This window comes from Acomys russatus, chromosome 8, assembly GCF_903995435.1.
Source record: "Acomys russatus chromosome 8, mAcoRus1.1, whole genome shotgun sequence".
Taxonomy (NCBI): domain Eukaryota; kingdom Metazoa; phylum Chordata; class Mammalia; order Rodentia; family Muridae; genus Acomys; species Acomys russatus.
In genome coordinates, this window is record NC_067144.1 from 74,460,696 (window position 1) to 74,485,339 (window position 24,644).

Sequence of the window (24,644 nt, forward strand, 5' to 3'; positions counted from 1 at the left end):
CTAGCGTGTTTTGACTAGGCTGGTCTGAAGGGCTCTGATCATCAGAGGACTTTCTTAGAAATTCAAACATTATAGCTGGTGTCTCCAACAATTAGTGCAAAAATGAATGATAAATCCACATTGGACTAATACTAGGGCATAAATATGCTATAGAAGTGCAGTTTTAAAGTAAAACAAAATTAAGGGGAATATATGCCCTCTTAGGTATTTTACTAGGATGAGACAAATAACTACATCCATTTGCACACTAAGGAAATTAAGACAGCTGGTTCATTCCCAGCAAAGTGTATTAGATAAAACCTCATCACAACTTACAATCTCTTAAGATGATGATGATTTTGCTGCAGTAGTTATTTAAGGTGTGATGGAAGGATCTATGCTGACTGGTTATGAACCTGGAAAATACAAACGCTTAGAGACATTTTAATGTTTACTTCCAATCAAGAAAGGAGAAAAGCTAATCATGGGGGAGGGGGGCTAAAAAAATAGCCTTTTAAAGTAGATTTGAAAGTCGAATATTTATACCCTAAGTGGAGGAAAGTTCAGAATTCCATCTACAGGAAGGTCACGCTAGGCACTTTGGGAGGCAGAGTTCTATACAAGCCCAGGACAGGCAGGACTACACCGTCAGGTGGTTGCACTAACAACACTGCTCAGAGCACCTTGAGTGCCAGAGAGAAACAGGCCAGGCAAGATGGCTGTGTGGGTAAGGCTTGCTGCAGGAGCCTAGATCTATCTGCGCAAGCCATGCAATGGCAGGGTAGTGAACCTGCTTAACAGAGCCGCCGTCTGACCTCCATCCTCTCGTGGGATGTGCACGCTCACGCACACTGTAGATATATAAAAGCTTCTGAAGAAAAACACAGTGATGTGGAATGACAAATGGAACATAGTCAGCGGCCAGCATCTTATTTGAAATACTTAAAACCAACACGACAAAAGAATAAGACGATGTGCAACCCAAAATGGGTATTTCCTACATCCCTGTGTGCATGCCGCTGCTGCCTGCTGGCTGTGGGGTATTTCCTACATCCCTGTGTGCATGCCGCTGCTGCCTGCTGGCTGTGGGGTATTTCCTACATCCCTGTGTGCATGCCTCTGCTGCCTGCTGGCTGTGGGGTATTTCCTACATCCCTGTGTGCATGCCGCTGCTGCCTGCTGGCTGTGGGGTATTTCCTACATCCCTGTGTGCATGTCACTGCTGCCTGTGGGCTATTTCCTACATCCCTGTGTGCATGCCGCTGGTTCCTGCTGGCTGTGGCTGCTAGGCAGCGAGTGAGTCCAGCCAGGCCCCTACAGCTGTAAATCTCTGCTGCTTTCATCAGAACCTGCTATAGCTGGAGACTACTCTCCTGTCTGCACTTCACTGACAAGCTTAGCAATGAAGCTCCCAACTCTCAGAAGTGTTTTCATCCTTCCCAAGCAGGAGGCAGCTGGGAGCTGCCATTTCTCTGTTATCAACAGGGCCACAGCATCTTCCATAGCCATTTCTCTGTGGTACAGTGTGACCTGTTGGCATCTTCCAAAGCAGGACAAAGGATGGTCTGAAGCCACTGAGTGTGAACTCACTCAACGGCTCAGTGGCTGTCAGCGACCAACTTGGCTTTCCTTTGCAACTAAGTCTCAGCTAGCTCAGCTGTATACAGCTGTACCTCATTCTTAGAAAACAGGTAACTGGTAACGTCATCATTAAAATCAAAGAGTTGGTGAGGATTATTTTTCCAGGAATGTCTCAGCATTATAAACTGTCAGCAGGATCAATTTCAGTGGTAATAAAGGTCTTTCACACATGGAAACTGGGCTATTTCAAGCACAAGACTTCCTAGACACCTCAGCTCCCAGGTTTCCACTAGCAATTCTACAGGCTACAGCCGTCTGCAGAGGGAGAGCCAGGCCACAGCCGTCTGCAGAGGTGGGAGCCAGGCCACAGCCGGTTTAACAGATTAGTTTGGTCCAAAAACTACAAAACACCTTAGATGGTTAGGGTGCTGACTAGAGCTTCTGCTTTCTTACCGCCAAAGCTAAGAAGCCACCAACAGGAGGAAGGCGCTACAAGGCTCCTTTACACTCCAACACACCAGAGGAACTGATATCTACACAAGGCGAAAAACTTGAGGACTTGGTAATAAAGCTATCTGGAACACACTGACTGCATGTTGATGAAAGAATGGAGCTGGTTAAAGGAGACAGCAAAGACCATTTTGAGCCGATTAATGTTCCTGGCAGAACCAATACAATGCAGTAGAAAGGAAAAAACAATCACGTGCATCTTTAATGTCTTGCATTCTACTCATTTACAAACCTCAGAAGCCCTTTTTTCAGTTGACACAACAAAATTCAACTTGTACTGGCAGAAGAAACTAAGATGCAATTCAGTTGTTAAGTCACGCAGTGCAGTGACTGAGGACCAAGACAAGCACACCAAGCTGGAGTGTCGTGTGAACCTGTTTCCCTAAAGGCCATCAGTGAGGGCAAAGGCTTAGTGACACATTTACTGTGGACAGCGTAACCCCCGGTGGTACTATATGGACCTGTCTGTAGTGTATCCCTCTGGTGATAACTGTATGGACCTGTCTGGAGTGTAACCTTCTGGTGGTACCATATAGACCTGTCTGTAGTGTACCCCTCTGGTGATGACTGTGTAGACCTGTCTGTAGTGTATCCCTCTGGTGATGACTGTGTAGACCTGTCTGTAGTGTATCCCTCTGATGGTACCATATAGACCTGTCTGGAGTGTAACCCTCTGGTGGTACCGCATAGACCTGTCTGGAGTCTAACCCTCTGTCTGTAAAACCCTTTTAATAAACCTACTACATTGTTCTAGGTCTTGAAGTGATTTTTTAAAAGACATGTTTTACTCAAAACCAACTTCCTCTCTAGGTGTAGCTTGGTGGTGTAACTTAGACCATAACTGCTGCACCAAGATTTCCACGATCACACTAACTTCAGACATTATTTAATCAGAAGTTTTTCACTTTAAAAAACAAAACAACAATGACCACCCTAAGAATTACCTGGAAATGGGATACATTTTCTTTTTATTCACAAATTACTACACATTGTCAGTACACCTTTTTAAAATAAGATAAGGTGGGGGGGGGGTTCCTTTTAAATCTTTTTTTTTTTTTTTTAATACGTTTGGTAACTCTTTCAAAAGAAGTTAAAAAAAAAAATCAAACCTGAATACTTCAAACTTCTTTAAAAAATTATAAAGGAATAAAATCACAGGACTTTGGACATACAAGACTAGAATGGGGAAAAGCTACTTTTACATATTCACCACCAAGTAATTCAAGTGCAACTGGAGCTGGAGCACTTGCTTCTGGGCCAGTTCACAGTCTCCTTGTAACTCTCGAGCAGACAGACGGATCCCAAACATAAAGTACACTTGTGCATCAGATCCCTGCGCGTTTCAAACAGCTAGTGCTCAATGTAAACATGTTAACTATATTTATTAATCATCCTTAATGGTTCCTAGGAGTGTGTCACATATTCAAAGTCAATGTCAGAAATAGCACCATAACCAAAAAGGAAAAAGGAAAAACTGAAACCCCACAAAATACTTCCTCATAAGCCCGCATCTAGACTTCACAAGTTGAGAGCCACCGTCAGTCACACCCATGGCCAGCAGCTCCACTTCTGTTCTCTGATGAACCAAAAATCCTGCAACCTTCTACACAATTGGACTGAAAAGGAAGGGAAAGGTTTTAGAAAGGACTGTTTGACTAGACAGTCAACAACCAGTCAAGACTTAGTCCCAAGTGAGAACAATTTTGTGTATGAAACTCAAAACGCTCACGCGTGCACTTCATGTGTGTTCAGGGTTGCAGAGAATGAAGAACAGGGAGAGCCACATACCAGGCATCAAATGTACTCTGGGTCAATAGTCAGCGACATATGGTATCAGATGCAGTCTGTCCCTTACATCTGTCTATTAGGAGCTCCATGGAAAGCATCTTCACTTGCCACTGTGTGATGGGAGGCAGTGCTGTGCCCGGGCGGCACCTACCAACCACAGCTGGGAACGTCCACAGCCACCTGAGACTGCTGCCCCTTGTCAGCTAGAACAGTAAGACATGACAGTGGAGCAGGGACACTGCAGGACATTAAGTGCTTTTCTTCATCTGCCACCTCATGAAAACAAGAGCCACCCGTGTATGACACCAAACACAACTAAGGTCAAAAAGCACTTGAAAGTGGGGAAACGAACATTCCTTTCACTCATGAAAAAGTTTTTAAGGAAAAACCCACTGTAAAGAGCTAGCTACAGTAGACCAAAAATAACCAAACCACCAAAGAAAACAACCTGGCTCAAAAATAGGTGTGATGGCACCTGGGAGGATGTGATGCTTCACTTCAAATGAATTTCAAAAGCCACTGTGCCCCAAACACAGGCTCCATATTAGAGCTCACTAACCAAGGTACACGCGGTCGTCCCAAGCAAAGGATGCGCAGGATGCATTTGGCAGCAGTAAGCTCGGGGAGAGAGTGGGAGTGAACTGTTTTCCTACATTGGCTAAGATTTAAATTGCACTCTTAACTCTACAGTTTTGACAGAAGGAAATCTACAAAGAACTGAAACACCGTTCGCCCTGTGCACTCTTATTAAAGAACAATCTCCCTAAATCTAAGGCACACAAACGTCTCTACTTCAGGGTAAGATTGATTATGGAAGAGCAAGAATTTGGTGACTCTTAATGTAAAGTAGAGTTTGGACAAAAACCAAATTGCAGTTTGTCAGCAAACAATCTAACAGAAAATACTATGACTATGCTCTCAACTTAGACCTTTAAAGTATGCACTCCAAACATGTAAAATAATTTACCAGCACTTTATAAATTCAAGTTTATAAACATGAAAGCTATCAGGTTTGCTTTTAAAATAAAAAAGACAAGAATTTGGAAAGAAAAATAGAAGTCATGTCAATAAAAATGGCCAGATACGGGTATAATGTATTCTACTCAAGTCTCCAGGGAGAAGGATTAAAAATAAAAAAAAGAAAGAAAAAGAAAAAGTGGTAGGTGCCTTGCCTACTGATCATGGTCACACTTGCCATGATTATAATGTCAGTATGCACATAATATTTATCAAGATTCTGTAAACATAGGTCACATGACTTCTTCTCCTACATGGCAGGGGTTTAGAAACTACCACCTCTGGACAAACTCAGAAAATAACGTGACACTGCTACTACAAAAGTAATGCTCACTGGTTTGGATAACCAAGTTGTCTAGTGTTTAACGTGTCTCCAACTCTTGCTGTATGAGTCAATACTGCCAAAGTAGATCTGCCCCCAAAATGAAGTGTGTTTTGGCACCTGTGCTGAATGCTGCTTCAAAAACCAGCAGTGCAAATAAAAATAACAGTCATGATTTAGTCACATTCACAACTTTTCATAGAAAAATATAAATATATTCCCTGAATTGTAAGCCAGCTTTCGCAATACATTCCAGTCAGCCTACTTGCAAACGCTGGCTCTCAGAGTCATAAGGTGCGGGCACTGCGCTCTACCGCGCGCTCTACGCTCCTGTCGTCTTCCCCGTCATGGTATCTCACCGTTCTCCTACCCTGATTTCTTGTTTTTATTTTTGAGCGCCGAACAACTCTTTGAGTTTTTGCACAGTCCAAACCCTCCCAGTCATCGTCGTCCACGTTTAACCTGGGACATTTACTCTGCCTCTGGCGCCTGGCAGCATTGGTCGGGGTGGATGGAAGGGTCTTCCCTTTCCTAGCCACTTTCGCTCTCCCTTTCCTTTTCTTCTTCCGTTGGGTTTTTGTGTTATCAGAACAGTCAACGTCAGACTCAGTTACTGATCCCAGATCTGCTGGTTTGGGACTGGCATCCGGCAGGCAGCCTGAACTCCCCGTCTGCGCAGGCGTGTCCTCACCGCCCTCTAGCTCAGGACGTGCTCTCCTCTTCACCACAGCCTCTGCTGCCGCCTGTGGACCGTCAGTGCCTTGTGCTGTCCTACTGAAAGGGGCTTTTCCATATGTCCTGAGTCTTCTGCCATTCCACCTTCGTAACCCATAATTTAGTTCATCTTCAAAGTTATTCTCTACAGTAGCTTTATGGGCCAAAACTGACTCAGAAGACAATGTAATCTTACTACCGGGGATTTGGCTTCTGGCATCTTCCTGAGAAGGCGCAGGAGAGGAACTTCGGGTTTTAGGAGGCGGCCTTACACAGGTACTGTCTGCTTGCCTGTTCTGCACGCTGTTTGTGTGCTCTATACTGGAAGCGCCTTCAGGATTCACATCTGCACTGGTAGCCGGACAGGCATTCCCCGTATTGCCCTGGGGTTCAGGCTCAGGGAGCTTCCCAGCACCGGCACGCTGCCGCTCTGCTCCTTCACATGGTGCATGTTGCTCATCGCCACTCGGAGTCTTCTCTGCAGTGGCACAAGCAAATCGGATGGGCTTCCTCCTCCTCCTTTTGCTTCGAGTGCACACGCTGTCTAAGCTGACATCTTCTGCATCACCTGTGAGCTTGGTTTTATCAGTAGCCATACTAGCACTTCGAGTAACCCTCAAGGGGCTGGCTTTGTCTTTGGGTGACTTCTTCATCACCTGGAGGCTGCTCTCTGAGTCACTGGAACAGACCCTTTTCCGAGAAACTGTTCTCCTTTGTCCATTCTCCCGTGATACAGAATCTACAAACCAAGATTATGGTCTTAATTTTTGAGTATTTCTAAAGAAATGACTAAATGTTTAAGACAGTTTAAAAGCACACATCTTAGCAACACAGTGGGGTTGTTAGATGGCAGGAAATGGGCTGGTCCTTACCAATGACTCCCCCGAGACAGAAACAGACACAGACACACAGACACACACAGACACACACACACACACACACACACACACACACACACACTTGTCCCAGTCACCATCAATGACAATGTGAACAGGTAGGCTCAACAAACTTGTCCCATCAGCCGCCATCACTACAACCAATGAGCCAGCCCCACCCTCTCTCCTTTTCAAGCAGCCACTGGTACACTGTGCCCAAGTGCCTGCCTCTAGTGCCTTGCTTGTCTCTAATGCTGTGCTCAAGTGCCTGCCTCTAACACAGTGCCCACTGACCATATGCAGAGTAAGATGTCTAATGGACTAGGTCAACTGTTCAGTGACGCACAGTGATTTCACTAAGCATGAACAGGCTAGAACCTGGCCAGGAAAAGCAGCTGGTGAGAAGAAACCTCCACGAGGGAGGCCGCCTACCACCCAAGGGAAGGGAGGAAGGGGCCAATCAGTGAGCAGGTGAGAAGAAACCTCCACGAGGGAGGCCGCCTACCACCCAAGGGAAGGGAGGAAGGGGCCAATCAGTGAGCAGGTGAGAAGAAACCTCCACGAGGGAGGCCGCCTACCACCCAAGGGAAGGGAGGAAGGGGCCAATCAGTGAGCAGGTGAGTGTCTACAGTTACCATTCACGTCGCTGTGCGCTTTATCTTTCACTGCACCCACATCGGAATCCACATCAGTCTCAGATCCATGACCTGAGAGACACTGGGCAGCCTCACTCTTCAAGGCTTCAGACACTGGGCTTCCCTCCATGGCAGGACCAGCCCAGCTCTCTCCACCGAGCTCCTCACAGTCCTCTGAATCACTCAAGATCTTTGCTTTCTTAAATAAATGTGCATTCTTGCCTAAGGCACCGCTTCCTGGTTCAGAGTCCGCTTCCTCAGAGAGGCTCTCAGCCCCGACTCTCCGCCCAGATGCTGACGGGTCAGCAGCGCTGCTGGCTCCGTTATCTGACTCCTCAGAAGACTCTACGGGAAGGAGTTTTGTTTTCCAGGTCGCCTGAGTGTGCGATGTGCAGCCGTTGGCATGCCAGTTCTTCCGGGCTCCTTGCAGGTCACTTTCTGACTCTGAGTCACTTGCACTGTCCTGGACAGCATGAGAGCTAGACTCCAACAGGGCTGGGCACTGGTCTTTTAGCTCTTCCGTCTCTGACTTGAGGCTCTGATCGTCAGAATTGTGTAGCAGCTTTTTCTTGGCCATGGCTGAGGCGTTGCGATGCGGCAGCTTCCGACCAGAGCAGAGGCTTTCAGAGCTTGAAGCTTCTTCTGCATCGCTCATCAGCTTTATCTTGCTGGCGGCAACAGCAGCACACTTCCGGAGAACTTTCCGGTTGTTTCCAGCCTTGCCTTTTAGATTTTCATCCGTTTCTCCTGAATTGTTATCAGAATCACTTAAGTAAACCCTCTTCCGAGTGGCTTTTCTGCCATATCCATTTTCTAAGAAAACAGAACCTGGAAATAAAGTGATATGATTAGGGAAGTTCTTCCTTAGTCCAGAGAGCCACGCTACACACGCAGGCCAAGCTGGCCCTTTCCTAATGCCCTGCCTCGGTTCCCAAGGGGACACCAGATCTACTAAGTTTTCAAATGTTTCTATGTAAGCACTGTCAAAGGTTGTCGAGAGACATTTTACGCTCCAAATGAATTAAATTCAGCCCTCGACAACGGTTAAATCAAGCCCCCTTTCACTGACCAGCTTTTCTCTGAGCAGCTCTTGTCCTGGTCACCCTGAGATTGCTGCTTCTCAACAAGCCACTGCGCAAGGAACTCTCTCGAGCTCTGGGGCTGTCTCTGCTTTCCTCTGAACTGGGTGAAGTTGAAGACGATGAAGAGGTAGCTATGAAATCTTCCATTTCACTTCCTTAAAAAAATAAAATAAAATAAACAGATAGACATATGGTCTCTTGTCTGTACCCACATAAGCAAACAGTTGTTTTATAACCCAAATATTCCATAATGTAATTTATACTCGGGGTTGGAGAGACGGTTCACATAAGAGCACTTGCCCTTCTTGCATAAAACCCAAGTTTAGTACCCAGCAACCACACCGCAGCTGGTCACATTGCCTGTTAACTCCAGTTGAAGGGAATCTGATGACCTTTTCTGGCTTCCACAAGCATCTGGCATCCAGTAGTACACATGAATACAGAGAAAATAAACGCACACACAAATTTTTAAAAATTAAACCAGCCTTTTAAAATACTTTAAATGTTTGTAAATCATGCTCTGAAGAAAATGTAACTTAAAAAAAAAAAAGCCTGAATATTAACAAGTACATAGTCGTCGAGCGGTGGTGGCACACGCCTGTAATGCCAGCAACTCGGGAGACAGAGGCGGGTGATCTCTGAGCTTGAGGCCAGTCTGGTCTATAAAGTGAGTTCAAGGACAGCTAAGGCTCCACAGAGAAACCCTGTCTCCAAAAAACCAAGTAAGCACACAATCAGTATTCCAAATTAAGTCATACTTTTTCCCCCTCAAAGACAACCACACACTGAGCTATATTCAGAAAACAACTTACAAGCAAACCTCCATTTGAAACTTAATTGTGGGTATGGGACATGGGAGCTTCCACGAAAAGGCACAGTGTCAGATCGCCAACAGCTCCTGACAACACAGCTGTGACACAGAACTCCAGCTCACACAGAGAAAGGAATACTGTACTCAACATGAGTAACTCTTCCCACGGGGGGCACGAGCATGAGGCGGGGCACAGGCTTGTCTTGTGTCAACTAACACACAGTGAGGAAGGAGGCTTCACTGAGAACCTGCGCCCACCAGCCTGGACTGCGGGCAAGACTGCGGAGAACTCCCGTAACTGGTGACTGATGTGGTGCAAGCCCCGAGCCTGAGAAAGTAGGCTAACAAAGACACCCAGAGCAAGCCAGGAAGCAGCACGCCTACACTGGTCCCTGCCTTCCCTCAGTGACGGAAGGTGGCCTGAGAGTCCAAGCCAAATAATCCTTTCCCTCCCTCAAGCTGCTTTGGGTCGAGGGTTTTATCTCAGCCATAACCCTAATCAAAGCTGGGTGTGGCAGCACATGCATTTAGCCCTAACAGAGGCAGAGGCTGGTGGATACGAGAGGGCAGGAGAGGCCACTGGTGAAGGTGCGGACACAGTACACAGGAAGACATGAAGAGGCACAGTAGTTGTGGAGTGGAGCTCGCCAGGTCGTGCTGCAGGTGGCTCCAGACATAAAACACTCATTTTTTACACTGGGAATCTGGTTTTGCTGAGCTGAATGCGAAGTCATAGAACTGACTTTTGATGATACAGGAACCCACAGTTAAAGAGGCTTTCAACTGTTCAAAGGTGGGGTGCTCTATACTGTGAGATAATACTAACACATCATCTTAGGGACAAAGAAGAGAAAACTAGAAGGTTCTAGTTCAACAGTGATGTGTTTGTGCGACAGGGGTACAAGAAGTCACTTATGCTACCTAAACACAAGCTAGAGTCATTTGGAAAAAGAACCTAAACAGCAGAAGACATGAAACGAGCCAGGCGCCATGGTACACTCAGCACTCAGAGCCAGAGGCAGGCAGGCCTCTGTGAATTTGAGGCCAAGCCAGTTTACAAAGCGAGTCCAGGACAGCCAGGGCTACACAGAGAAACTCTTGTGTCAAAAAAAACAAAACAAACAAACAAACAAAAAAACCAAACAAAAAACAAACAAAAAAAACAAAGAACCCTAAGATACAGGGTCCCCCAGCTTCCTACACACTTGGGACTTTATTCCACGCGGAGGCCCCTTTCCCTCCTTCCCTCCCAACCCATACCACTAACAGCCTGACATGCAAATGGGGAGTCGTAATTTCTGACAGTAAGCAATACACACTCAACACAAAACAACGCAGTACAGTGCAGGTGTGACTAGGCAGCCTCATCTCAGAGCTGTGATTCAGATACATGACCCTCAATAGCAACAGCACAAGTGGCCAACTTGTATTACTCAGTGATCAGCTATTTGTACTTTAAATTTTTTTCTCATTTAAAATATACTTTGTAGCTGGGCAGTGGTGGCACATGCCTTTAATGCTAGCACTTGGGAGGCAGAGGCAGGTGAATCTCTGTGAGTTCAAAGTCAGCCTGACTGATCTAAAGAACAAGTTCTAAGTCAGCCATAGCTATGCAAAGAAACCCTGTCTTGAGAAACCAAAAGCATGAAATGTACTTTGTGAAACACAGATCTTAGCAAAAGCATGTCAATGCTCCAACTGTATTACTGTGTCTCCTCCTCAGTGTCCTGGCGTTAGTGTGCTGTCTCTGACCCAGCAGTGGGCTAGCAGTGCCACAGACCAGGATGCTCACAAGCGAGTGACACACAGCCCCTCACCAGACAACTCAGAGCCACTCCGTGGAGTTTCGGGTCTGTTCCTTCTCCCTCTGGCCAGCACCCCCGCTGAATCTGAAGAGTCCCCAGAGGTAAGGCCTGAGGAGACGCCAGCGCTTGTCTTCCGGGTTGCAGACAAAGGTGCCCTACTTGAGGTAGACTGGGAAGAACACACCGGCTGTGGGATTACTTTTGTCTGAAATTTGAGCTGCTTCTGTTTGATATTTCTGCTGAAAAGTATAAGCAAGAGAAACAATTATGAATAAAAGTAAATGGTCAGAGAATAGCCAGATAAAGTATACTGTTTCCTAACCTAGGGGGGATTCACATGAACAAAACAATAAAATATGCACTTGTACCAATGGTGTTCTGACGTGGGCTACTACGGTGTTTCCTTACTCTAAATTTGACAGCTTTATTTAACTTTGGAGAAATGATCCAAGTGAGCAGCCAGTTTACACCTATGCACACACCCTGTTAAGTTGCAAATCTGGCTAAGATTCACATAGAAAAGTTTTAAGTCCCAAAAGGAGGAAGAAAGAAGGGACAGGGGAAAAAATATTTAAAGAAACAGTAGATTTAAAACCTTTTCAGCCAGGCGTGGTGGCGCACGCCCTTAATCCCAGCACTCGGGAAGCAGAAGCAGGCGGATCTCTGTGAGTTTGAGGCCACCCTGGTCGACAAAGTGAGTCCAGGACGGCCAAGGCTACACAGAGAAACCCTGTCTCGAAAAACCAAAAAGAAAGAAAAGAGGGAAGAAGGGAGGGAAAGGAAGCCAGCCTGCCTTTTCAAAATTGTCAAATTAACTTAACACGCACAGAACTGGGTAAGAGTAGCATACCCCGCGAAGTCCAACCCTATTTATCTAGCAGGTTAAAAATAAATAAAAGGGAAGAAAGAAACCTTGGAGAGAGCAAAAGGAAAATGAAGCACACACGTAAGGGAAAAAATTCGGAAGTGACAAGAGTTCACCATGCATCTAAATTACTCCTCAGGGCCACAGCAAGAGCTAAGTGCCAGAGCCGGCATGCTCCTCCTGACAACCCAGGCTCAGCTCTCCCACATCCACAAGGCAGCTCACAACCTTCTGTAGCCCAAGGCCCAGGGGACCTGCCACCCTCCAGGCTTCAAAGGGCACACATGTGATGCACATACATACATGCAGGTCAAACACCCATTCACATTAAAAAATAAGTAAATAAAATCTCAAAAAACATCTTAAAAATTAGCTTCCATCAGGTGGTGGTGCACATCTTCAATCCCAGCACTCGGGAGGCAGAGGCAAGCGGATCTTTTGAGTTGAAGGGCAGCCTAGTCTACAGAGCAACTTCCAGGACACTCAGGGCTACACAGAGAAACCTTGTTTCAAGAAAAACCAAAAAACAAAACAAAACAAAAAACCCAAACCAAGAATCAAAAACTAATCAAACAGACAAAAAACTACCTTCAATTATGAAGGTAAAAGTAAAAGACCACCAAGAACAAGGAGGCTGCGTGCCCTGCGGCTTTACAAGGGCTCTTCAGGCTGAAGGGAGGGGAAAAACCAAGACAGCAGGGTAACTTAAACCTACACTTTTATACCTGGACACCGAAATGTACAGTGTAAATATACAACACAGTATTAAAGGGTTTCTTGATTCTGAAGTTTAAGATAATCTAAATAAAAGTTGGGAGTGTAGATCAATACTCCAAAAATACAAAATTTTAGCATAATCAAAAACACCGTAAGTGAAAAGTCAATTACACGCCTGCCCATTCACCTCATGCTCTGGTCAGACTGCACGGCACCGTTACATCTTTGCCGCTGCTTGAATCTTTGGCTTCGTCGAAGTTTCTCCTTGAATTTTTGACCAATTTTAAAATCAAAGGAAATTTTCTTCATTTTTTCTTCAAACAAAGCAGACAATCTCAAGGTCATACTATAAATCTATAAGGATACAAAAACAAAACCAGAATTACAAAGGACCTGTGTGACAGGTTTTCATCTATAACCAGGGCTTACTTCAGTGTGTCACTGCTGACTAGAGGAGCAGCTTCTTTGCTCCTAACCCACCACCCCTCAGCGGCATCTGCAGGGTGTGGAGGGTGTGGGAGACACCCACACATGCCCAGCTCTCAGACCGCCAGTAATGAATGCAGCGACTCTAACACTCCACAACCCACAACATTCCTGTTGTACTCTTATGAGTCCAAACTGGGTTTTCTCCACTGCAACACTGCTCCCGAGAGTTCCCGAGTGCACTCTTCTCCTAAGCTACTGTGGAGGTCAGCTCTAACGCTGCCATTTAGGAAGCAAAGCATCGGTTTGTGTTTGAATCATGGAAACGAAGTATTTTTACACCAATCTATCTGCAATGTGACTAGGATGCTACCTTGATCTAAATATGTGTGACAAACAAAAGGATGCCTTGCACGCCACGCAAGGAAACAAATTCTCAACTTCCCTTTAGCTCAGTCACTCACCAGATGGGCAAGGATGACCTTGAATGCTTGAATCTCCTGCCAACACTGTTTAAGTTCTTGGGCCTGTGTGTGCTGGAACCTGGCTTATGTCGTGCGGGAACTGAGCCCATGTCAGCATGCCTGCCAGGTAAGCACTCTACCAACAGAGTTACAACCCTAGCCCAGCAAGTCCAATAATTACCAAATCATTGAAAAAAAGAAAACAAAAAACAAAAAACAAAAAAACAAAAAAACCCAAACTGGTCTAAGCTATGTATGTGATCTACATAAAAACCATGCTCAGATCCACACTGAGTCCAGAAAGACATGCACAGGTCTAAGGTTCAGCAATAATCCAAGTGCAAGCTGCAGACTCTACGTGTGGGGATGGAGTGGGGTGGGGCAAAACGGTGCAAGGGAGACAGGCACAAACCTGAGGCTAGCTGGCTAGCAGGCATAGACAACCTATAGCAGCCAATTCTCTCCTGCCACTATGTAGGGTCTGGGACTTAAACTCAGGTTGCCAGACTTGACAGCTTACAAGCACCTGTCCTGGCGAGCCACTCCCCAGCACTATGACAACAGCAAACCAAGCTGTCTTCTTGTGTTCATACACATGCATGCAACTGCGGGAAACTGGTCGTCTGTGGTACTAGGAAGAACTTGCACACCAGAAGACATGAAGGGCTGTGGAACCTAATAGTCCCCTCAGGGTTCTGCTCTGCAGACGCACAACGCACTTCTTATCACTTGTCTCTGAAAACCATGACAGTGCCAAGTGGTGGTGGCTCAGCCTTTAGTCCCAGCACTCAGGAGGCACAGCCAAGCACATTTATGAGTTCGAGGCCAGTCTGGTCTACAGAGAAGTCCACGACAGCCAAGGCTACACAGAGAAACCGTCTCAAAATATTATTAGGAAAGCACACACACACATGCACACACGCACACGTGCCAGCTCTTTCTAGTACTTTATAAAATTGTTCTTCCTCTCAGAACTGAGTAACAATGTCAGTCATCAGGGTAACAAGGCGTCCTATCTGAGCCACTCTAAGTCTGAAACAGTTGCTCTTGTTTCAGTAACATATTTGAACTAAACATAACCAGATGCTAAAAGCGTGAAGCTAAAGAAAAGAGGACACATATGAATGGACACCCAAAGCAGAGAAAGAATGAAAATATCCTCTTAAATAGGAAAAGAGGCAGGAACGTCACCTCCAGTGTCACCCAGATCTCACTTATACACAATGGCAATGTGGGGCGCACCCAGAAAGAGGCTGCACTTACAATGCTGGCATTCACACCATCCTGAACAGCACGGTTGGTCTCGTGCCACTCCAACAATACAGCAGGGACGTGGAACATCTCTATGTTCACAGCATCCACACCACATACCCACCTCACGGCAGGAAGACTATATTCATGTATCACTGACCTAGGTGCCGTCAGGGTTCTACTTACAGGTAGATACAAATCATCTCTTACCAGGTCTAATTTATAAATTAAATCTTGTTATCTTTACCAGCTATCTCTGTTCACATTTAGCATCATATACGTACAAGTACTTTTAAGATAAAAATTGTATTTATATGGGCATTGGCAGCAGCTGTGTTCATTTCATTAGTCTTGTGTTTGCCCAGTGATTTTCTATGTTCTATCTGCTACTAGCAAGCAGAAAAACCACACAGGTCATGCATACTTTGTTAAAATAAAGCACAGAAAAAAAAAATTACCTTTGATCTTTTGTTGGGTGTATATGCCTTTGCATTGCTAAATATCAGTCGGATGTCTTTGCAAAATTCCGAAGGGCTATCATAATTCCCGGCCTCCAGAGTCTCCCTCACTGTTCCGAAGTCCATCGGAGTGTCTATGATATCTCGGTAATCCTGTCGTAAAGTGACAATTAATTCACATGTAAACTCCATGCTCTCAAAATGTAAATACATAAAGGGCTGGAGAGATGGCTCGGCAGGTAAGTGTACTAACTGCTCTTTCAGAGGACCTGAGTTCAATTCCCAGCACATACGCAGCGGCACAAAAGCATCTGTAACTCCAGTCCCAAAGGATTTGACAATTTTTCTGGCTTCCTTGCGCAGTACAAATGTGGTGCAGAGAAACACATACAAATAAAACACAAATAAAATATCCATACACACAAAATTTTTAAGTAAATATATACAATCTCTAAAATATTCAAAATGACAGAAGAAAAAAAAAAAAAAAAAACAAGATTTAGGACATCTATAAAGGCAGGAAAGTAAGTGTGAAATATAAAGATTTACCTCATCTTAATTTACATGTTAGGATATAAGTGTAGTGCCCGGAGGGTTTCAGACCCTTTGGAGTTACAGATCGGTTATGAACTGCCAACATGGTACAGGGAACCAGATACTTAACTGCTGAGCCATCTCTGCAGCCCCACACACTAACATCAAATGTCAATTCTTTTTCTTTCTTTTTTAGATTTATTTACTTTTATGTGCATTGGTGTTTTGCCTACATGCCCGTGTGAGGGTGCCAGGTCCTCTAAAACTGAGTTACAGACAGCTGTGAGCTGCCATGTGGGCGCAGTGGAAGCAGAGGAGGGCACTGGAATTATGGATGCTTGTGACCTGCTATGCTGGTGCTCTGTAAGAGCAGCCAATGCTTTTAACCTATGAACCATCATCTCTCCAGCTCCAGGAAGTTAGAGTTTTCTCAATGTCTGTGTCTACCTGCAACGCCATGTACAGATCTCCCACTGCACAGCACACTCTGCGACTATGTCTAAGTTCTCAAGTGACTAACCGTGTCTGTACTACAACTAACCTAGAGGGTTACGAGAGAAGATACATTGACAAAACAGCCCAATCGCCTCACTCAGGGCTTCATCTAAATCTACAATCCCACTGTTCTCGCCACAGAAACAGCACCAATCTAGTGCAAGGATGCTCACTGGGTACTCAACCAAGTCCACAGGCTGCCTGAAGGGCTCGGAGTCCTCACACTGGAAGATCAGGAGAAGGAGCGCCTTGCACTGCCTCCTCCAGTCACTCTCCACACAGCTGGTGGCTCTGCTGCTCCTTTTTGTCCGGTTGTGGACCTAAACCATATTTATAGGTTATTTCAGTCTGGGCAGGAAACGGGGAGAGGGCACACACATACGGCACACACATACGGCACACACATACGGCTTACACATATGGCATACAATACGGCTTAAACGGGGAGAGGGCACACACATACGGCACACACATACGGCATACAATACGGGTTACACATACGGCATACAATATAGCTTAAACGGGGAGAGGGCATACACATACGGCTTAAAAAGGAAAAGAAAAAGTGGGGCCTCCTGACTTCTGTACTGTGTAGAAGTGGTGGCTGTTTTCAACTTGTTATCTAGCTAGAAAAGGCCAAGTTCTAAGAAATCTGATCTTGTCTTATGATACACTAAACACACTTTTGTAAAATGAAAATTGTACTCCAATGAGCACAGCAAACATGATCTAACAAGAACTCCTGCCAAGTCTCACGCCTGTCCATCTCACAGAACATAAGCTGTTACTCTCAGGAGCTGCCTAGCACTGCAGCTTCCTCACATGAAGAAGGCCCTTGGTAGATGGCAACTGAAGATGTGGGCACTGCGGCAAGAAGCTATCGGGGTTAGCTATAAGGACCAATGCAGCCTCAAAGGAAACAGAAGTGTGTGGTGGGGGAGGGGCTTTACACTCTAGCAAAGGCAACGAACTCTCTCCCTGGAGTTTCCATAACTGTAGTGAGAGTCGTGTCACACTCTACTCCGTGTCCACGGCAACACCTGCATAGTGGAATCAAGCGTGTCATTTGCAACAACAGGCACAGCCAAGAAATGGATGTAGGAAACACTCGGCACTTCAGTTAGAATGAACCCACATAAAAATGGCAAATCAGACAAGACAAATGCGTATCTTGTTCGTCAATGTTAATTGGGACAATCATTTTAAGACAAATCGAGAAATTGGTTTGTTTGGCTGGTTGATTTGTTTTTTGAGACAGTCAGGTCTTACTATGTAGTCCTGGCTGGCCTGGAACTCACTATGTAAACCAGGCTGGCCTCAAACCCAGAGATCTGCCTGCCTCTGCCTCCTGAGTGCTATGTTTCAAAGGTGTGTGTCACCACACCCAGGCACACTTTTTTTTTTTTACACCTTAAATTTAAGGAACATCTATGTGCAATTTTAGACAACGTAAGTTACAGTATTTTAAGCATTCTGTTGTGAATAGGCAGCTCAGTAATCTCCTACTTTGTCCCCCGAAGCCGCTGGGGACAAATCACATCACAGTTCTCTATTTTGTAAACGTCGTCCGTAAAGACTCATCTTTCCAACAAATGTCTGCTTTTAAAGAAGTCAGTAACCAATCAGTTACTAGTTAACATCCCCTTAAAAGATCCCATCTTTTTTCTTCTCTATTCCAAGAAACCTCCGTTCCTGGCTGCACAACCGTCTGACGAACACTCTTCTGAAGCATTCACTTCCCACTGAAATGCAGCGTTAGAGGCCGTACTCAGCTGCTTTACACACAATCCTTGGTGCTGTGCTCGCTGCTAAGACAGCAATCGGAAGTCTGACCAATGCCCTACAGAGCCCACAGTGAGCCCTAGGATCCATATTTATTCCACCTGAGAATTCAGTTCCAACTCTCAATGAAGCATTTCTAAAATATCCAGATGAGCAACACACACATTAGCCACACAGAGGACTTACCCTCCTCCTTCCAGAAGATGTCTTGGGGAGGTCACTGTCATCCTAGGATAAAGCAGAGCACCTTACTACGGAGCTCCCATCAGAGCTGTCCCCACCTGAGCTGTGACAGGGCACCCTCACCTCGGCGGCTCATCAGGAGCCTCTTCCCACAGCTAACTGGATACGCCACAAAAGCTCACATCAACAACCTACATTTTCTACTCTCATTTTTAAGTTACTGTTTAAAAAGTTAAACTTCATACCAAGTCATCAGCATTCTGATCGTTTTCAGATGTGTTGGATAGCTCTGATATATTTGTACAATCTTGATTCCTAAAAGTTAAAATTTTCACAATTAATCATACAAGAAATAGTTACTCCTGTCAAGCATTCACTTCATATTAAAATACAAACAGCTCCCAGCCTAGGTATACCGAACTTTACAAAGAATGGCACAAGATTTTAGCCAATTCCCTAAAGAGCCACATACAGTATGCCCTACTCGTTACCACAGCAATACTGATTAGCAAATAATAAGAAAACAGAGAGGTTTAAGGTAGAAGACAACACAAACTTAACCAAGTTATCTCGCTGTCAGTGAACATAAAAAGGAAAGAAGGTTAAAAGGCTGCCCAAGAAAGACATGACAAAAATGGGCAGAGATGGCTTCCTCTTACAAAGGATCCATTGCAGTCAACATTTGCAAGTGAAGATGTGTGGACAGAGCGGTGTACTGTGGGACCCATGTGGCACACTACAGCTTCCATGAGGAGATGTTTTACATGCTGTTTGCTTTTTTCTTTGGGGGAGGGAGGTTGAAAGGGCGGAGGGTAGATATCAAGGGACAAAGAGATGAGTGGACTGGGGTGCATGATGTGAAACTCACAAAGGATCAATAAAACCTTTGGGGGAGGGGAAGAGAGAGAGATAGCTCAGTGGTTAGGAGTACTGGTTGCTCTTCCCAAGGATCTGAGTTCAAGTCCTAACACCTACATAATGGGTAAAAATTAGCTGTAACTCTAGTCTCAGGGAGATCCAACACCCTCTTCTGGTATCCATAGGCAAAAAGGAAGCAAGTAAGTGCACATACATATAAGCAGGCAAAATGCCCAGTCATGTAATAATGAATTTAAAAATGAAATTGAGGTTTGGCTATCTAGTGACGGAGGCTGCCGGGTTGGCTGGACCCTTGCGGCGTCTGTCGGAGGCGGACTCAAGTTCAGGGCTGGGCACCCGGACTAAGACGCGGGGATCCAGAAAGCTGGGGAGGCGCGCTAGTGGCCTGCGGCAGAGGGCCTGGGTAGGGAATGTGGATGGCGCACACAAACCACACACACGCACACACACGCACACACACGGCGCACGACACACACACAAACACGCTGAGCGACCTGGGCCGCTGAAGCTGGCTTCGCACCACACCCCCGCACTTCGGGGAGGCAGAGCAGCGCGGGTTCAGATGGTTGTGGGCGCCCAGGGTGCGGGAGCGCAAAAGTGAGCCTGAAGTTGAGCAGGCTTGAGAGTGGCCGTATGCGTAGAAGTTTGTCTCTTAAGTTCCGCAGCAGGAGGATCTGCGCCGCTATGTGCTGTATTTGGAAGCCAGAGACACACTAGGGTCCCGGGCACGACACTTCCTTCTCTGGGGACGGGTGGGTAGGGGCTCGCTTTGCCTCCTAAGGACGTCCTTTCTAGTTGTGAAATAAAGGTGCGACCCCAGCGTCCTTGCGGAGGGAGGTCGAAACCAACAGTTCGAAACCCGGGGAACTCCAGCGATCGGCTGCGTTAGCGTGCGCGCGCACACAGACACAGACACAGACACACACACACAGCCCCGCGCACGCTCGGCTTGCGCGCCCTTCCTCCCTCCCTGATTTGCTTCTGGGAAAACAAGTCTTGAGAGCTGCGGACTCGCCGAAGTCACGGTGCTTGAGCAGGAGTCGTCCCTGGTTGAAAGAGGCTGCAATCTCCCCTCCCCGCCTGCTGGTGGATTCACAGCCTTCGCGGGCCTCTAGGAAGCGCTAGAAGACCCATGTAAGTGGTTTCTTTCCTAAGGTTCTGCGAACCTCCCTCCTCCTCCCACCCCTTAGGACGAAGAGGTGGCCAGCTCAGTTATAACACGCATAAGTACAAATTTCAGGACTTCTTTGAGTCCCCCCCCGGGGGGCGGGTTATGTGCAGGTAGAGCTGATGAGGCCCACCACACCAGGCTGCCAGGCATTATTAGTGTTCCCTTCCTTGACTCCTGGACTAGAAGCTTCGCAGTTAGCCTGGGCCTAATGGAGGGTGACTTGGAGGCTACAGGGGTGTGATTTGGCAGAAGCCTGTGTACTTTCCTAAACGAAGTAGGAAAGGCTGGGAGCCAGCTCTTTCCCCAAGCCTTCTTTCAGCCTAGGACTTGAAGTTTGAATTTGGACCTTAAGTTCCTAGCTTCTAATTCGGACTTTGTTGCCTCGGAACTCAGCACGGGGTTTGTACTCTAGAGCCTTAAGATATTTTGCCTTTGGGTATTGAGAACCCGGTAGCAGCTGGTATCGGCGGGAAACCCGCCAGCTCTTTTTCACCCCGATGCTCAGTTTGCTTTCAGGTTTCAGTCAGGCTACAGAGGGTAACTAACTGGCTGCTGCCAGGCAAGCGCTGACCTTGGTGGGGGCAGGGCAGGGCAAGGTTTCTGTGAAGTTGAGATCCATTTACTTCCCCCAAAGAGAGAATGAGTTCCTCTGTCCGCAGCCCTAACCTTTGCTGTTTTGTTTTGTTTTGTTTTTGTTTTTTTGGTTAGGGAGCTCATATTCTACATGATTTATGATAACAGTAATAAAAGTAAGTTTTGTCCGCTCAAAAAAAAAAAATGAAATTGAATTGGTCACATTCCTTCAAAAGAATTATAATCACAAGTATGCAAAGAAATGTTGCCTCAAGTAAAGCATCAAATGAGAAGAATTAAGGCAGCAGGAATGAGCAGCTGGGGTCGTTACAGCACAGGATACAGAAAAGACGCTTCTGTCAGGCACGAGGTCACTTACTTAATAAACTTCAGAAGCTGGCCGGTTATTTTTTTAGCTGATCTTGCAATTACACTTTCGGGTTCATTAAATGTCCTTGCGTTGTGTTCTATGTACCGGACTTCCCAGATCAGCGCAGACAGCCTCCTTAATGGGAAGAGCAGCTCATTACTTAAATGGAGATAACCAAAGTCTAGCAAAGCCTGCCTATTAAACGAGACCAAAGCCAGCCGTGGTGGCGCACGCCTTTAATCCCAGCACTTGGGAGGCAGAGGCAGGTGGATGGCTGTGAGTTTGAGGCCAGTCTGGTCTACAGAGCGAGTCCAGGGCAGCCAGGCCCACACAGAGAGAAACCTTCTCTTGAGAAACCAAAAGAAATGAGATCATATCTTCAAAACATTATTAGTGCAAACTTGTAATAAATAATCTTCTAGAGTTCTCATTAGGACATTACAGTGCACAATAAACTGCAAAAGCTAATTTAAGTAAATCATACACAGGTATGCACTTAAATTCCACCATCCCACACACACACACACACACACACACACACACACACACACACACACACGAAACCAATCTTTCCTTTCCACTGTGCCTATCAGTACCTTTTGAAGCAACGGTAAAGACCTGACTAGACCCCACAGCACCCATAGGAAAATCAGGTGAGCATGGCTGTGAGGCCTTTAACTCCAGCCCTGGGAAGTAAAGATACACAGACCCCACGCGCTCACTGGGCAGTCAGCTTACCCAGGGCCATGAGAGACCCAGTATCAAGGGAGTACGGCAGAGAGCGCAACAGAGGAACACACTGGGCATTCTCCACGTGTCTACAGCAGCACAGACCACAACCCACAACCCCCTCACACACAGACACACACACAGACACTAAAGAAAATGTGTGGAATATCAACTGTCAGTTTCACTGCAAACTCAAATGCACACAACTAGATATATGAACTATAACTGTGAAATTATATGCAACAGTAATTTCATTAAGTAATGGAATCATGAAAACTAAAATACAGCCCATTATTGTAAAAATCACTATAAATAAGTGATTTTAAATTACCAATGACAAACAGCCAACAACAAAACCCCAACGCTCAGAGAAATAATCACTCCTCAGAACAGCAGGTGCAATTAACAACTTGTGAAATCTACTTTTTGGTTTTATTTTGTTTTTATTTTTTCGAGACAGGGTTTCTTTGTGTAGTCTTTGGCTGTCCTGGACTCGCTTTGTAGATCAGGCTGGCCTTGAACTCACAGAGATCCGCCTGCCTCTGCCTCCCCCAGTCCTGGGATTAAAGGCATGCACCACCACACTTAGTTTATGAAATCTACTTTTAAATGTAGCAGTTAAGATTTTTAAATCGGGTAAAACTGGTAAAATTCAAACCATCCCAATTTGGGCTATACCTCAAGATAAACATTTTCAAGGATTTTAGATCACATTCCTTTTATTTAAAAAAAAAAAAAAAAAAAAAAAAAAAAGGCATTTACACCACCTGGCAGTATATACCTAAATATATCTCCAGTATCATAAAAATGGATTGTATTGTTTCATAAGCTAGACCAGAGAACAGGTTCACTGGCTAAGACACTTGCTGCTCTTGCAGAGGACTGCAGCTCAGTTACAGCACCCGCGTCTGGGGATTGACAAGCACCTCTAAGTCCCCTCCAGGGGATGAAACTCCCTCTTCTGGCCACCAAGGGAACCTGCATTACACATGCACAAACATGCATGCATATACGCAAAGACCATAAATAAACTTTAAAAAATAAAGTTCTAGAAATTCATACACTTAAAAAAAAGAATCTGACACACAAAACAACAGTACCTAGTTAACGTAATTTCTAATACACACACCCAGGAACTGTACATCTTTCTTTATATTGGTGACTACGGCCTCAAGCTCTTTCAAGAGATCCCTACTAACCTGTAAAATCGATTAACAAGCCTCATTCGAATTGTATAAAGATCAGTGGGATAAGCCACTACTGTGCAGTACTTTGGATATGTACACAGATCCACCGGGCCTGCAAACGCTGCTGCCATATCTGTAAGAGAAGATACAATTCTAAGCTTTTAACAGAAAGTTTATTACCTGTAGGTGATATTTAGCTTAAAAAAAAAAAGTCATTCCTAAGAGAGGCCCAGAGCATCAGCTCGTGCGAGTCGCTCACCAAGGCTGAGGAGCTGATCGAGGCCGCTGATGATGCGTTCACACTCCTCATCTCGTGAGCTCTGGCCCCACTCTCCATCTTGTGGTTTGTAGAGCAATTTCTCTAGCTCATCTGAAGTGACAGAGACACTTGCTCCCAATTCTTCTGGCGGATCAACTATGAATTCCATTTTAAAGAAAACGAAAAGGGGGAAAGATAATCAGCTTCTAAAATGCAGTGAACACTGTACACTACGGCTCAACCGCAAGAGCTTGCAGAATAAGCTGCCTGCACTGTCACAGGCAGACTCAAGCCAGGCGTGGTGGCACACGGCTATAATCCCAACACTCGGGAGGCAGAAGCAGGTGGATCTCTGTGAGTTCCAGGACAGCCTAAGCTAAGCGTGTCTCAAAAAGCCAAGCTCAAACCTTCAACTTTCTAAGTCATTCACTGAGATTACAAAATTGCTTGAATTGAAATGTAAGCAAAGCAGCACGCTGGTAAAGTCCAAACAGAGGCCACCTACATGCTATTCCTTCAAAATGCGAAGTCCTGGTCACCATAAAAATACAAACAAACAAGGCAACCTTAACCCAGAGGCTTCTTAAAGCAAATCACAACAGACAGGGTATACCAGAAAGCCTACTCTGAAAAGCTCAAGACATGATTCGGAGATGCAGTTCAACTGGCAAAGAGCCCGCCCACCACGCAGGCAGTGCTGGTGTCATCTCTAACCCTCACAACACCAGGTGTGATGGAGCACACCTACAATGCTAGTGCTCTGGGGGAAGCCAAAGGCCACCCACAGGTACCTAAGACTGTTAACCCCCACAAACACACACATCGTCAAGACACAACAGCAGCAACATACAGAGCTAATTCTGTTCATTGAAGGAAGCAGTAAATCACATAGGCTGAAGGGACGGCAACAAGAATTCTTAGGGAGAAAATCCAAACACAGACAAGTAGCATCATCCAGACAAATGCTGTAGTGCTCGGGAGGCAGGGGCAGGAAGACTGTCTGAGAGCTCAGTGCCTGCCTGGTACCCACAATGAGCTCCCGGCCAGCCTGGGCTACTTTCTATATAGAGTGCTAATCAGAGGGGAGGAGATACCCACTAGAGTTTAGGCTGACACAACAGCTTACGGCAAGTTCCAGTAATACCTAAAGCTCCAAGATGTGTGCTAGAGCATCAGCTGCTT

At 45.7% G+C, this 24,644-nt stretch overlaps 1 protein-coding gene across 1 annotated transcript in view; it reads right to left on the bottom strand.

The window, feature by feature from the left end:
• Positions 1–4,370: 4,370 nt before the first annotated feature.
• Positions 4,371–24,644, bottom strand: part of Brwd1 (bromodomain and WD repeat domain containing 1) — a 76,064-nt gene continuing 55,790 nt past the window's right edge. Inside the window, exons 30-41 of the mRNA XM_051150297.1 lie at positions 23,463–23,618; positions 23,216–23,336; positions 21,297–21,422; positions 18,540–18,609; positions 18,298–18,339; positions 16,503–16,649; positions 15,301–15,453; positions 12,889–13,055; positions 11,132–11,355; positions 8,491–8,658; positions 7,422–8,249; positions 4,371–6,650 (exon numbers count right to left, since the gene is read on the bottom strand). Coding sequence (XP_051006254.1) covers positions 5,485–6,650; positions 7,422–8,249; positions 8,491–8,658; positions 11,132–11,355; positions 12,889–13,055; positions 15,301–15,453; positions 16,503–16,649; positions 18,298–18,339; positions 18,540–18,609; positions 21,297–21,422; positions 23,216–23,336; positions 23,463–23,618 — 3,368 coding nt within the window. The 3' untranslated portion in view covers positions 4,371–5,484. The remainder of the gene's footprint in view (positions 6,651–7,421; positions 8,250–8,490; positions 8,659–11,131; positions 11,356–12,888; positions 13,056–15,300; positions 15,454–16,502; positions 16,650–18,297; positions 18,340–18,539; positions 18,610–21,296; positions 21,423–23,215; positions 23,337–23,462; positions 23,619–24,644) is intronic.